Source organism: Takifugu flavidus, chromosome 20, assembly GCF_003711565.1.
Source record: "Takifugu flavidus isolate HTHZ2018 chromosome 20, ASM371156v2, whole genome shotgun sequence".
NCBI lineage: Eukaryota > Metazoa > Chordata > Actinopteri > Tetraodontiformes > Tetraodontidae > Takifugu > Takifugu flavidus.
In genome coordinates, this window is record NC_079539.1 from 3039668 (window position 1) to 3055300 (window position 15633).

Here is a 15633-nt window from a genome sequence, read left to right on the forward strand (position 1 = left end):
TCGTCAGGTTTCCGAGCGTGGAGAATTTTCTTTGACTCCCATTAACATGCTTTCCATGGGTGGACTCTCGCAGAGCGGCTAACATGCTAGCGATGTGATAATGACACTCTGCCTCACTCCTGGGGATAATAACACTCACGCACGCACGCACGCACGCACGCACGAGAACAACACAAACCATACTATCCTTTCACGCTGGGTTCATTTGCATTCTCATCAGTATGCATGAAATTTCTCACCAAACTTTAATACCCTAACTGCTGCATAATACAATTTAATGAGCATAAAAGTGAGCATGACAATTAAAACTCACATTAATCACTAAACGCTGAAGGGAGGGGATGAGATGAGGGTGAGAGGAGGAAGGGTGGGGTGTGGGTGGATTCTGAGAATGGGGTGGGGTGGGGGGGGGCATGAAGAGCACTCCAGAGAGGATGGGGTGGAAGAGAAACGGAATTGAAAAATGAGGAAAGGGTGGATGAATGGTGGTGGGGGGGGGACTGAAGACGAGGAGTGAGGTGAGAGCTCTCATATTCTAGTGTTGAGGAGCTGGCGAAGGTGTCGCCAGGGGAACAGCAGATGAATGATGTGTTTTGTTCCCTCGGCAGAACATGGACAAGCGCTTCCTTTCAGAGCACCCTTTTTATTTTCCTCCATCCTTTTCCTGTTTCCTCACTTTCTGCCTTTTGTCCCTCCTCCCCCCTTAAAGAGAGACAGGGAGCGTCTTTCACACGACGCTTGTGTCTCCTGATAACGGCAACACAGCAGTTCCGTCGCACATTTGACGTCCCCCGCTTTGATCGTTTGGGGCTTATGAACGCGTGGAAACGTCTCAATAATCTGGTTTGGACCCGTCCCTCACTTGTGATCCGTTCCTCCAAGCTGAGGTTTAAGTCGTACACTCCTTTGTGAATTCAATTCTCCAAAATATGTCACAATTAGAGGAATACGTGACATTCCACCAGGCCAGATACGATCCATCTCACATCACAGGCAGCGTTTACCTCTGCGGGCTAATCTGAATGACGCTCTAGTCTCATTAAACCCTGATGAACACATGTATCCCTTCAGCTCTACTCATCTCTCCACTCTCTCCATCCAGTTTCCTCCACCCGAACGTCTCACACCACGGCCTCATGCAGATATTGTCTGCTCAGATGCCCCCCAGGGAGGGCATGTGCAGGGATGGAGCACCATTGCTGCCCTGTTTGCATACGTGAATGTGTGCGGCTTTGCGTGCGTGGCCATGGAAGTGGTCTCCTGGAGCCAGATGTGATTGTAATTCCAATACTGACACAGGAAATTCCTTTTCTGTTTCATTTCTTTATGACGTGCATGAAAAGGCATGAACTGAACAGAAGAAAAATCCAGGCCCGTTACTTACAGCAATTAAATCCTCTCTTATGTGACATTCATTGTGCTGCCAGAGGAAGCACAAAGGAGGACAAAGGAGGTCATATGCAGCAAAAAATGTGAGAAAATCTGCCAGGAGAAATGTAATTATTTGTGTGTGTCAGAGAGGTCTAATAAAGGCTCCGTCTACATTTGCATAAATCTGGGTGCTTATTTGGCTCCGAGAGCGAGGCCCCGGGCCCTCGTGGATCATAGGTGGGACCGTGAATGTGGGATTGACTGTATGACGCTGTAGCTACCACCTACTGTTGTGGCTAAATGCATTTGAAAACGCGTTCGTTTCTTATATCTTCGTCCTCTGGGGTCTTCAACACTGAGGCCCCGCCCACATTTCTTTTTCTCCAATAGCGGGCCGAGCTCAGCCGTCAATCACGACTAAATGAGCAGATTAATCAAAACACTTTATAAATTTTGCGTGTAGGGCCTTGATGCAAACCGCAGCTCCACGGCCTCCATCAATCCAACTCACGGAACTTTTAATGCGGTTTGTGAAGAGTTGCGATTACAGCGAGCCGCCCGAGCCATAATATTTAATAATTTATGCGGCAAAGCTAATACCAGGCTGTTAATATAATAAAAATGTAAGCTGCGTAGCCGACGTGATTTTCAAAATGAGCTGTCCAGATGAATCATTTAGTGCACGAAGCTGCTTAATAAATGTTTTAACAATCTGTCTGCTCTCTGGATCTACTTGAATTTAGCTTTACTGTGAATTCTAAATGCTCCGTGCAGCTCAACGGTCACCCTGACTGCAAGTCCTGACCTCAAAACTTTGCAGAAAATGGATCCCATGACGACACATATGGCTAAAACGGAACACCTATTCAATATTCATTATTGTTTAAATTATCATTCGTAAATAATGAATAATGGCCTTGAGAATCATTGGATTATTACAGCAATGGTTCCCAGTCAGGTGTCAGAAATCAAGGTGGCGACTGAATTCCTATTTTCTGTTCAGTTTAAGCACCAAATCTCTTTTTACCCGAGAGTGGAGACGTTTCTGCCGCCGCCACCGCCGCCCAGCTCCACGATCCCTCCCGATCTGATCCAGTGGGTCCGCGGTGCTGGCCAAATTGATCCCTGGGGTGGGTGCAGCGACGGGCCCGAGGAGCCTGGATCAGGAGGCAGAGAAAGGGAGAGTTTGGCCTCTGAATAATACAGCACAGCGGCAGGCAGCTAACAAAAGCGTTTGTGTAAGCTAAGAGCGAATCCGAGGATCGACCACAGAGGAATGATTACATTACAGGAGGGAGACGTCCTTCTGCTCTGATGCTTCGGTTAAACATCGATGGGAGCCAGAGCCAGATGCATCCAAACTCCCCGTCTGACCTGCAAAGAAACTGGAGGCAGGAACGTGGAACTCTGGGTCTGACTCCCCGATGGACCGTTTCTTTCTTTTATATTTCCCAGTAAAACACATCTTTTAATACTCTTTTACACTTAATCGCATCGCCCACGGGTGGAAAAAACAAATGACAGCCATGAAGTGATTGTATCCAAAATTCCCAGGATGTGATTAAACATAAATGTGCTCGTGCGCCTTGAATAATTGAAACTGCTGTATTATATTGCTGTAGGAATTATTCCCCCCCAAAAAATGCTAATGTCAGCCCGCATACATGGGTTTCTTTTTTTTTTTTTACATTCATGCATCTAAAGAAATAATCGGAGGGCCCACACACTGCTGAATATTTCATCCCCCTCTGCCTCTTCTTTTTTTTTTGCCACCCAAAAATGTTCAGGGGCTGAACGATGGCTTTTGCGCCCAAGAAAAGGAGGATATGAATATTTCAGGCAGTTTAAATAATTAAGCCCAAAGTGTTTGGGGCGGTGAAGCCCTGATAAACTAATCTGATGCAGAGGAGAGAAAAAGGTCTGAGAGGGACATTAGAAATTTATAATTTTATCAGCAGCTATTTATTATTAACACCGAGAGATCCCATTAGCATTCATAGACAAAGGGACTCCAGGGAGGATGCCCTGCGGAGCTCAAGGTGATCCATAAAAGACAGGAAGTTAAAGGAGGGAAAGCGTCGCCCTCACCCCCGATCTGCATAGCAGCCCGCGCCTTTCAGCCGCCCGACGGCTTCATCTTCTCAGAGGTCAAACGTGCGACTGGATGGCAGATTTAGGGCACAGAAATGAATCCTGCCGACCTCACCGAGGCGCACGGCAAATCCCTAATGTGCACGTACTTGGGATACAAATTGGAGAGGCTTGAGGAGGTGAGCGGGGGGGCCTGGTTGGACGGCGGTCCGTCCAAGTGGTGGCAGGCAGGAAAGCATCCGGGTTAGGTCGCTATAGAAACCATTTAGACACATTCGCCCGCGGTGATCCAGCTGTGGGACGGAGACGTGCTAAGGTCTGTCTGTGCAGCCATCTTCTGCCATGTTTACCTGGGGGCAGCAAAAACAACAATTCACACCTAAGAGGTCAACAACAAAGGGTCAACAATAAAGGGTCAACAACAAAGGGTCAACAATAGGGTCATGTGTCCCCAAATGCACGTCTCTGTGGGAGGAAGCTGCAGCCAAACATGTAGACATGGAGAGTACATGCAAATTCCACATAGGAAAGCCTCTGGGGATTCGAACCCAGAACCTTCCTGCTGTCATATATATACTTAAATTACATTTGATGGCATCACATAGCTAAGTAGAGCATAAGTGAACTCCAACTATGTAGACCACAGTAGTTATTGGCTATTTCCCTCCTCTCCCATCCCACAGAGAGAGGAACAGCTGAGGACACCTAAAATCCCATTACACACACACACACACACACACACACACACGCACACACACGCACACACGCACAAAATTTAATCTGCGTCTGCAAATTTTATGAGCTCGCCGTCCTCCTGAATTTGCTTGTCAAAACAATATGAGCGGTGACATCTGACACACGCAGCATTATTCCGTCACTGGGGCCGATTCTTTCATTAATGGATGAATCTGTTCTCGTTTCACACCCTCGCCGTTGCTCTGCTCATACCGTGACCTTTCTTTGTGCCAAGCTCCAAAATTTCCTCTTGCTCTATATGTAACGGGGGAGATGCAACACCGCAGGATTGCCTATTATCATCTGCTGCTTGGAGAGAAAATGAGATCGAAACAAAGAGGAGAAAGCGTCAGCGTGGCATCGCTGCTATGGCGGTTCCACCCACGAGGCCAGAATATTGGCCTCAATACAAATACATTTGCTGCCACGTTTAGCAAAGTGCTGCTGGGTTCTTACAAGTGTGTATCTGCTGATTTTAGTTTTTAAATATATGAAAATAATATCGCCATTGAACAGAAGCACGGCAGATTAAAATATAATTTTCAGTAGCTTTTAAAAACTACTCCCCCTAGTGGTTGACCAACCGAATAACAACCTATTGTTATAATTATATATATTTATTTTAAATTTGATTATTATTGTTGAATATCATAAATGAGATTATAAAAGAAAAAATATGGATTGTTTCACTCGTTAACTGTACAAAAAAGAAAATTATACTGAAAACATTGTCAAAATAATAAAATAAAATAAGAAATGATATTAAATTATTCAGGTTAGGCCCTCATACTTAAACAATCCTTTTATTCGTCATCATTTCTTTGTTAAACTGGACCAGTGGTGCAGGGGATGCTAGGTAATTTCAGCGGGTCTTTGCCTGGAGTGATAAAGCTCCTTTGTGACCAAATACTCATCTCTTCTGTCACCCAAAAGAACTCATTAAAATTTCAAATTAAGGCAAATAAGTTTAATGATGAATAATTGCCATCACATCAAAATTCAATTACATTTAAAGGGTGACAAATTGCTCATTGAAAATGATCTTTTTTGACAGAATATGAAAGGAGACAGACGTAAAACATGTTAACAAAAGGTGATGTGTCAGCATGGATGTCATGATGTGCACAAACAGCACACAAAAGAATTCTGCGTCCAACACATTCAAGCCTGATATAGTGAAACACAAATCTCCTGTTTCCCTGTCATAAGCATGCAACTATAGTAATAATCATAATGATTATCTTAATAAAAATGCCCTTGAACTTGTTTTGGTTTCCTTATTGGCACTTTCGGTTTCAAATTAGTGTTGGAAAAACCCTAACAATACCTTTTTATGCACATATTAAGATGTTTAAAAACTCAAATGTTTTATTTTATTGGCCTCACGCATTTTTTTTTTTTTTTTTTAAATACGAGCTGCTCTAAAGGTGTTTTTTCTTCTTTAGATGATATTTGGTGCTTCAGGATCAACTTTAACGATAGTTCCTGTGCTTTTACCAAATAAAATATCACTTTCAGCTGCAGACAGCGACACAGACTTTGAACTAAGAAACTTCCTGTTAAAAAATTTCCATTTAAAAAACATGAAACGATCCTAGGTACAAGTAGAAAATTCTAGGGAAAATCCTCCGCCAACGCGGCAGGAAGTCATTCACCTGGAATATAACAGCGTCATCTCGAGGAAGTTGTTGTAAACACTCAACAAAATGCTCCAGTACAAGCTTGATATTTATGGTTTAGGCTAAATAGCGCTGTCGGCACATTTGAACAGTTATTATGTCCAACTGAAGCTTTCAGGAATGAACAGGTTGTGCAGATACGTGAAGTAGTCTGCAGGGGGCGCTATTGGACCTGGCGGGTGTGATGCTCGCACTACATTTACATTTTCATGCGGAATCGATACCAAATGTCATAAATAACACGATTAAATTAGTTCTGTTGCTCGGGGATGAGAAGTGCATGATGTTAGCTAAATGCTAAATAATAGCAATGATGTCATGGTGACTCTGTCGTAACTGGCGTCATTGTAGACGTGAAACACCTCATTGAAACTTTTAAAGCACGTGCCTGTCAGCCCACGACACCACACAGCCCTCAGTTCTCCAGCACGCTGACCTTTATCGCCACCCACAACACGGCCTCTGGGTCACGCTCACGAGCCAGAAGAAGCAACACAACTTATGAAAGGAAGAAACAGTGGCGTTTTGTTCCATCCCTGGAGACGTCGCCGGCGTTTGCTAGCGAGACACAAGGTGCATTTTCAAGCGATAAGTGTTGGTGTTCGCGCCAGCTTCAGACGGACGCCGCCGGCTGTGTGGGAAAACTTAGCGTGGGAAAACATGAATGGGGAATAAACCATTCTCACGATTTAATTCAGCACTTTGGATATAAGTTAGCAGCTGGAAGCACAATACACAAAAGATTTAGAGCAAACAATAACAGTGCAAAGTTGTTGGGAGCAAGTGGAATAAAGTTTTTCAACGCATTTAAAAAGAGGAACTTTTTAAATATACATATATCATTTTATCTTAAATACGTGGTTCTGTAATCTGCTTAATCTGAATGCCTGATTCACTTTACAGTATCGTAATACTGCATCTTCTTCAGTGCAAAACGTATTAAATGATGTTTTTATGACGATGGGACCAGATTTTTATCCGTGGCCTTTAGTCCAAATGTGTAAGAGAAAAGAAGCGCACTGATGATGCAAAGTTGAATAAATATCTGCAAAAGGCTGCGTTTCAGTCTACTAGTTGGAGATCCCCTTAAGTCCAAATGAAAAACAGGAAACAGTTGATGAATAACGCATGGCTGCTGCTCTTTTACATGATTAAAATGTTAAAAAAAACACTGAAAGAAGTTTGAGATTAAAGGAATACAGACAAAGTAAAAGTTCCACTGGTAATAAAGCGCTTTTCTGAGAACATCTGTCCAGAGCGCGGCTACATTCCAGTGTCCTGGGAGAGGCCGACGCACTCGGTAGGATGGACGGTGAAGGACAACGGGTCAGGGACACCGTTCAGGGGGACGGTGGGGATCTGTGAAAGAACAGGGGGAAGAGCTTCGATTAGCTTATTCATTCATGAACAAAAACACTCATTAAGATAATAAATGCTTGTTTGTATTTCTTTACCCGAGCTTCTTCCTGCCAACAGCAGGACGGCTGTAACGACGCATTCCTGTAAAGATATTCTGATGGAGCCACCTCCAGGCCGCCACTGTCTCCGTGCAGGTGAAGCGAACCGATGTTGTCCACCTCTGGGCAGGCGGCCGCGTGAGGATGGGACAGGGTGAAGGGGCAGTTCGGGGTGGTGGGCGCTGCCAGGCGGCGCCCTCCGGAGCACGCCGCCCCCGGCAGAGTCCAGTTCATACACAAAGACGCAGCAGCAGCGTCGCCGCTGTGTCCGTTTCTGTTGCCGTGGTCGCAGCTGCCTGACAACTGCTGGATGAGCAGGTGGTGTGGTGGAGCGGCGGCGCTGGGGCGGAAACTCGGGGGCTGCTGTTGTCGGCATGACGACGAGCCCTGAAGGCCGTGCGTGTTTATCGCCCGTTTTAAATGATGTTGTGCTTGGTGGTCGATACTGTTGGCGTGTTCGACAGGCAGGTGCCACGACTGCTGCAGGGAATCAGGCTGGAAAACACCGCAGGGCTGGGAGGGAATCATCGGCCTCCCCTGGGGGGGGACGCAGCCACCCGGGGGCCACGGTTGTGAGTTTTGTGTGGGGGTCAGGGTGCGGGCAGTCTCAGGAAGTCCTGAACTCTGCAGCGGGCCTCTGGTCTCCCTCATCAGAGCTTCCTCCACGTACGAGAACACGTCGTTAGCCAGCGCCTGGTTCAGGAGATTCGCTGCATCCTGCCTCTCGTGGTTCTTCTGAACCAGAGTGTTCTCCCAGTCCCTCAGTTCCGGCTCCTCGATTTCAAAGTCCTCCATTCCTCCATCCCCAATGTCTCTCATAATCTGCTCCAGGGATTCGATCATGGCTTCTGCCGTCTGGTCCCCGGCGACAGGCCTCCTCTGCGGAGCCTGGCTCTGACCCGGCACGCTGAGCAGGGCGTGGCTGTCCCAGAAGGCCTGCTCCAAAGGCGACTGAGGAGGTTCCGAATCCAACTCCTCCGGTCTTTGAGGGAACCTCTGCGGAGGAGGTTTTGGAGCGCAGGAGTAGACAGAACGATCCTGCCGGTGCAGGGACCCCAACAGGGACGCAGGGTCCAAAGAATCCACCGCCGCGGGTTTGGTGACGCTCGCGGCGTCAGAAGCCGGAGGCCCGGGCAGGGAGAAGGGTTCCATCCAAGTGTCGTACAGGACGCCGTCGCCGGTAGAGAGGTTAAAGGGAAGCTGCCGTCTTCTCTGGTGGAGGTGCTCCTCTCCTTCCTCGTTCCTACCCCAAAAAAGTGAGGAAGCTTTGGTCGCTATTAACACCCGAAACAGGCCACGACTCCAGGCTGTGAAGCTTTGAGGACTTACGTGAGGGCTTTCTGACGAGCAATGATGAAATCCGGTCTCCCGTTCTTAAAAACCACCCTGGCAGAGGCTTGAACCCACAACCAGCATCCTGTTTTAGTCAGCAGCCTGAAGAAAGTGAAGCCACTGTTTCCCGTCTTCATCACTGAGGACAGAGGGCACAGACGCGGGGCAGGTTTACGGATGTGGCGGCGGCTTCGCAGCTTAATGCGTGTGGCCGACGGGGTAACTGACTTTTAAGGTGGTTGTCAGCGCAGTACATCATATCGGCAGCATGGATGAACTGGTAACCAGAGCCTCTCGTGACCAGCTCCGTCTCGGAATAACCTAAAACCAGCTTCCCTCTGGAACCAAACACACACGAGATTGTGAGGCCGCCACCACGGGCCGCTCAGGCGCCACTCAAACCACCCACCTCGTGTCGATGCCCATGGGGGCAAAGTCCATCCGGTGTTTGGTCTGAAAGATGAAAGTCTTTGTCCGGATCTCCGTGATGGAGGGAGGCTCCACGGGTGTGGCGATGGCAAAAAGAGCAGCGGTACCCCCATCAGCCCCTCTGGTTCCCAGGAGGCTCAGACGCTTCAGCCGGCCGGTGAAGTTCAAAGCCTTGAAGGTGAAGAAAATATACTTAATTTCCTGGATCGTGCTGTAAAAAAAAGGCGGTTTTAGCAGCATGTGCAGCAGAGGAAGCTTCATGCAGATGTTCATGGTCCCCAGGGGATGAATCCATGTTACCATGAGTTAGACCCAATAAGGAATTTATATACTTGCATTTTAAGAGTTTTTTGTTCTAAAAAAACCCCCAAAAATCCCATTGAGGAGAAATCAAATCTTCAACAGGAGGCAGGCAGCAAGCGGAAGCTTCTGAATGTGTGGTACCAGGAATCCAGATGTGTTATCCAGCAGGCAGCGGAGGCGACAACAAAAGCTTCTTTCAAGGAAAGAGGAGTTCTCTGGAGCGGTGTTTTGAGGCAACAAGCTCACGGGATCATTACTGCAGGACCCGCCTGCACAGAAACCAGCGCAATCAGTGCCGAGTGGTTCCCGTAGCGTCCAGGTTCATCATAGCAGCACAATAAGCAAACATGTGACATACGTATGCATCCGTCAGGATGTAGATATAGAGATATATGATGTTAGCTAAATGCTAAATGATGGTAATGATGGGCGTGGTGCATTCACTGCCCGTGGCCACTCAATTCAGCATCACAGCACAAATCAGCGCAGGTCGAGTTCTTACTTTCCGCTTTCAGGTCGGAGTCGGCGCCGCCGGAGAACTGGAGCTGACGCCTGAACATCTCTCTGTCGTCCGTGTGAACCAGGTTGTAAACGCTCTGCTGGACCACGTCAGACTGAGGGCAGAGAGACGGGACGATCTAGTCACAGAGCAACCGCTGTCCTGGAGCCAAAAAGATGCCTCCACGCAGAATCGGCCGAAAATAAATGTACTTCTGCAGTTTAGCCAAAGGAAATCGGAGCGGCCGCCGCTGTCAGCGTGTTTGGGTTTGTTCGCCTTAGCGCACGTTGACCGACGACGTGACTCCGCCACAGAGACGGGAATTGGGACACTGAAATGATTTACTGTGGGCTCCCACAGAGATGGAACTGTGACTGTCAGAATTCAAATGGACACGCTGGGTTTTTTTTTATTTTTAAAAGAAAGAGGCACCAGCGTCGATGTTCGACTGTTACAACCGGCAAAGCTAAGGTGAACCGGGTCGGTCCGGAGCCGCAGCCTCACCTGGTGGAAGCCGAGGAAGTCCTGGATGGTGGGAGATGCGTAGAAGACCATCCCGTCAGCCATCACGGCCAACACAAAACCGTCCAAAGCCTAAGAAAACAAACTGATGAGCGCAGGCGCGCACGTGTCAGACTCTGCGTTTAGATCCTGTACCTTCAGGAGGAGTTCTCCCTCGGAGAACCCGACTCCACCCAGAGACGCCACGTTTCCATTTCTGCCGTTTGAAGGGGGGAGAGATGCCGAGCTCTTCTGCAGGGGTGCTGAAACACAGAGCAGCCGCGAGATGAAGGCAAAGCCGACGTCAACACGCGCGTTTCAGCCCAGTCGACAACATCAGTGAGAGTCCCAGTCAGGCTTCATAGATACGAGAACAGTGAAGGAACAGAAGTGAGAGGAAGGCGCTCATTTGATGAGAAAGATTTATGTATTTCAGGTCATAATTACGCTATCATAAGTCTGATTTCCTGCTCGGGTTCTTTCTCTCTGAAGCTATTATGCAAAACAAGGCGCAGCAACGTTCCAAGAGGTAGAAGAGATTTACGCCCAAGTCAACAAACAACAATCCCGGCTGGTTGCCAGGGCGCCTCCACAATCACAACACCCCAGATTTGCTGCAAACACTCCCAATCTAACACAGGGAAATAAAGCATTTTGGGAAATGCTCAAAAAATAAAAATGGGCGACCCCTTCTGCCATGGATGTTGACTTTTTGTCTCCGCGTGAAGACGTGGCATCGCCAGATGTCGAGTAATCTAATCTGTGGCGGCTGCCATTCACACAACAAAGAAAATCTCCTTTCCTTCTGCACGCTACCCTCCACATTCGGCTGCACCATCCTCACTCCTCAATAAAAAAAACCCACTGGATGCGTCTTCCTCTGCTCGTGACCACACATAATCACAGGGGGGGAGATCTTCAGGAATCTTCTCCGTCATCAAGAGCAGCATTCTTCAAACTCCTGAAGGACTGAAAGCTTCATTTTGTTATTATAGGACAAACTTAAGACACGTCAACAACTCAACAAGGGTCAGAGGTCGAAACCAGGTCTTATTTTGACAGTACAGTCCACAAATTCTGGCTCTCATCCCTCTGGTATGAAGGTATTTCCCACTATTGCCAGCATGACCTGCTGCTGATAAAGCTCAGATGAGGAGGCTCTGACGTGCGCTGAGGAGATGATTTTATCTCCGTCTATCAGCGCCCAACTTCACAGACATAAAAGAGAAAGTGCTCATCGAGAGCTCGTGAAGTCGCCCAAACGTGGGCCCGTTAATATAGTCTGATAGTTGCAGCACTGAGGAGCCTTAATGAAGAGAGAAAGTAGCAGCAGCCAGACAAGCTTGAAAGTATCTGGTACCTGTGAGAGCCTTTTCACAGGAACTACAGATTTCTGGAAAGTTGCACTTCTGGTGAGCTAATAACAGCCGTTCGGTCGTGTCAACACTTATCGGCACATACAGGAAGCAGACATGAGCGACCCACATGAAGCAAATCCCCTCTTCCCCTGCGCCGTGGTTTCAGACTTCCTGCACCGCTCAGACTCTGGGCGGTCGCCACGGTGACGATGGTTCGCCATGATAACCCGCACTCCCGGTGTTGACTGAAGGGGAATGGTATCACCTGGGAGTCATTCAAGGCTCACCGGAGGGAACAATCTGTGCTCAGAGGTGATTCGGCATTGCGGGAATCTGTTGGACCCCGTTCGGTTTGTGTTTACGACCCGCAACAGAGGGCCCGACTCCTGCCAACGCTTCACGCTTGACGTCATCCCACCGACCAAAAACATGGCATCATTTTATCTCGCCATCAAAAAAAACATTGTCAGGATGAGATACAAGTCCTTCTAACATGCAAATACAAGAAGGCAAAAGCTCAAGAATTGAACAAAAAGCTCATTTATAGGTTCCACCGGTTCCATTTTAAGCAACCCAGGGACAATGGACGCCCCTCCCAACATTTTATCATATTCACTTTGATATCAACAGTATTGAAAATCCACTATTATTCACCCCTCAACACACAAGCAGAGGAAACGGGTGCAGGAGATTAGAGAGATGAAGCAAATGTTAAGGATGCCAGGAGGAACCTCTCCTCTGGAGACAATGCTAACTACACCAAAGCTGTTATTGCATGATTTTTTATTTTTTCCCCCAATCAACCTGTTTATTGTTAGTCAGACTGGGAATGACAGCGGGGCCTTTCTGCTCCTTTAAATACAGCTGGTTGTTAGGAGCTTTTATTTTTGGTAAATGACTGTTTGTCACAGGGAGCGGACGCGGTTGGTGGCAGCAACCGTCTCGAGGGAGTTGGAAATGTGAAGTGATGCGCGTGTGGGGTGAAGGCGGGCCCGGGCGGCCCGGCGCAGCAGATGGGCTGGTGGAGCGCAGAAACTGCTCGTCTGACACAGGGGGCCCATGCTGACCCCCTGACCTTCAGAAGTGGACCGGGAAGCGATGCAGGGAGGGGTCCTGGTCTGATAACCTGGGCTCTGATTTCACCGGATCACCAGCCGAGTCCACGGCTCCGTCGACTCTACTGGTCCACGTCTGCTGGTTCACCATGTTCACTTGAGCCAACGCGAAGCTCCGCGGCCTTGTAAGGAGCCCCCATGTCGTGCCAGCGAGCTTCCCCCACCCCCTCTGATCCAGCAGCAGCAGCAGCAGCGATCAGTCAGCTGATAGCGAACCAGGAGGCCACAGAGCAGAAAGGGAGGCTCCTCTGCTGTTGAGCTGCTGCCAGGATGTACCGAAGATGCGTTCGAGGACAAACTACGGGCGTGTCTGTGCCAGCAAAAGCCCTGAAAAGTGACTGGAAAGAGAAACCGAAGAGGAAGAGCAACAGATGGACCGCTGAACCAGGTCGATGCACGTGGAACCGCTGGAGTAGAACGCAGACCAGAGACAAGAAGAATACGCTCATGCTCACTCAGTGCTGAACAACATCCTTTTAGCAAATACACACACTACTGATGCTGTCGGCGACCTGGACTCACCTCAGCCTGGGTGTGTGTGTTTGATTAGGATCAGAATAAAGACCTACTGTTCCAGTCTGGCTGTCACGTGATCCCGATTAAAACTCCCTTTTCCTCACACTCTTTCCCCTCCGGCATGGCATGTTTACATTAACCCGGTGTCAAGATTCCCTCCTCCCAAGGCTCAACCACACAGCCGTCAGCACCCGACCGCGTCCCCAACAGCGTCCCCCACACTCCACGGATAGGACAAACGTCCAGGACGCAGCGATCACTGACCTTGGAGGCAGCTCTTGGCCTTCAGGTACCCCACGCTGAGGCGGAGCACCGACAGCTTGTCCAGGCGGCTCCTGATCTCCTCGGAGAAAGGCAGCAGACTGGCCAGGTGATCCAGCTCCACGTTCAGGCGGTCCCGGTGGCGTTTGGACGGATTGGTCTTCGCAGGTGGAGGCTTCACACTTTAAAGATGAGATGAGGACATTTTAGTGTTGGGGGAATGAGGTCCTTATTTCAGATGAGGAACCAGGGAGCAGGCAAGGTCTGCGCGTGTGAGCACACATCAGGCCGACTCTTCCGGCTCACGCCAACAATGCTCCTATTGAAACATCGAGCGCTTGCTTCTGTGCGGCGCTGCCAAAATAAACGCTGAAGGACAAACACAACTAATGAGCTAAAAGTAATAACAGAGGTGCAGCGTATGTTGTTACATGTAAAATAAACAAAGAAGTGCAGAGTAAGTGGCATTATTGAATTAAAGAAAAAAGTATATAAGCATCATTTAAGTTTACTTCCTGTTGACTTAATCATAAAGTATCTGTAGGTTTGTGGGCCTTTTAAGTATGGAAGTTGCTGAAGATTTGCATTTTGGCAGGTAAATTCCATAATTTACCGTATTTTTATATATAAAATAACATTTTAGACATTGAATATGATGAAATAAACCCCTCCCTCTGTAGGATGCAACCTCTGCAGACCATGAATGTGCTTTCAGTCACCAACGTGAGCCTCCCGTCACCTCACTGTCAGCTAATTTTAGATATTGTGATTAAAAATCTGACATTTTTGCAGTGAAACGGCCTGGTCAAATGGCCAGGGGCAGTATTTACCATTTACAGCTGAAATAAAGTATTTTCTCTGGAGCATAAAGACATAATATCAAATGGTTTATAGCGTGATGATGATGGAAATTCACCTTTATCCTGAGAGACATTTCTGACTGACAACAATGGCAGATAAATCCGAGATAATTGGAGGCCACTTTAGCAGGGAAAGATGCAAAGCATCCTGCATAAATCAGGTGCAACATTTAAAATTCCTCTATAGATGTTTCCTTCCTGCAATATTCACAAACATGAAGGAGGACCCAAGTTAAAGATGTGATTTACTGTATTAAGAACATGAGGCTTGTTTGTTTGGTCTGATCGTTTCATTTTGCATGAATAAGTCTTTTCTTTAATCATGTTTGCTTCTACTGAAATGTTTAGAAAGTGATTTGCTCCTTCAGGTAAAGTCAGTGAAGAACATGCAACAATTGGCCGACACTTCAGATAAACGACGCATTTCTAAAATGGGTGCAGATCACGCGTGATCGCGCTTTTGCGTGACATCTTCTGCAGGTGAACTTGACCTTGAACTTTCTCCACATTTTGGGTAATCAAGTCTGCCTCAGAAAAACGGAATTGGTCGCATCGTGGTGATTACAGATATGACATGTGGAAACACAGGAATGGAACACTGAACCGTCCCGACGCCACCAAACGGGGGCTTTTGCTTTGCTTTCTGCCCGGGGGCAATTTTGGGGGAATAGTGTTTGAACCTACGTTTTCTGGACGGGCTTCTTCCTCCTCCTGATCGCATAAGGTCCATTGTTTCCCGACATGGTGACGCGTCCAACGTTTCCCTCTTCTATTACTTCGAAAATGCATCCAAAAGTGTCCCGACGACTCTCCCGACACAACCACCCGAAATCCCTCCAGGATACATAACTTCAACCAAGAGACACTAAATAATGTCTGGAAGTTGTGCTGACCCCGCCGAGAACAGAGAGATTACGAAACTAAATTTCAGGAGTAGAGAACGCCACAAACGCCTCCAGGCTTCCGTACATTTATATGCTTTCGTCAGCCAATCAAAGGGTCCGTAACATTACCACGTTTGTGTTCAAGGTTGTAATTGCTGCATTCTTTTCCGAGGTTTTTCTGAAGTACAGTAATACAAATTACTTTAGCACACGTGGGTATAGGTCATTTTGCGGGTAGCATC

The 15633-nt window shown here is 47.7% G+C and overlaps 1 protein-coding gene across 1 annotated transcript; it reads right to left on the reverse strand.

The window, feature by feature from the left end:
* Positions 1 to 6541: 6541 nt before the first annotated feature.
* On the reverse strand, positions 6542 to 15462 carry LOC130516829 (aryl hydrocarbon receptor-like). The gene is made up of 11 exons (XM_057018129.1): positions 15192 to 15462; positions 13651 to 13829; positions 10554 to 10660; positions 10401 to 10490; positions 9900 to 10011; positions 9539 to 9666; positions 9075 to 9265; positions 8894 to 9003; positions 8663 to 8804; positions 7331 to 8576; positions 6542 to 7235 (listed from the first exon to the last, which is right to left on the reverse strand). Exons 1-11 carry the CDS (start codon positions 15248 to 15250, stop codon positions 7140 to 7142), a joined length of 2460 nt encoding a protein of 819 aa, XP_056874109.1. The 5' UTR covers positions 15251 to 15462; the 3' UTR covers positions 6542 to 7139.
* Positions 15463 to 15633: the final 171 nt, after the last annotated feature.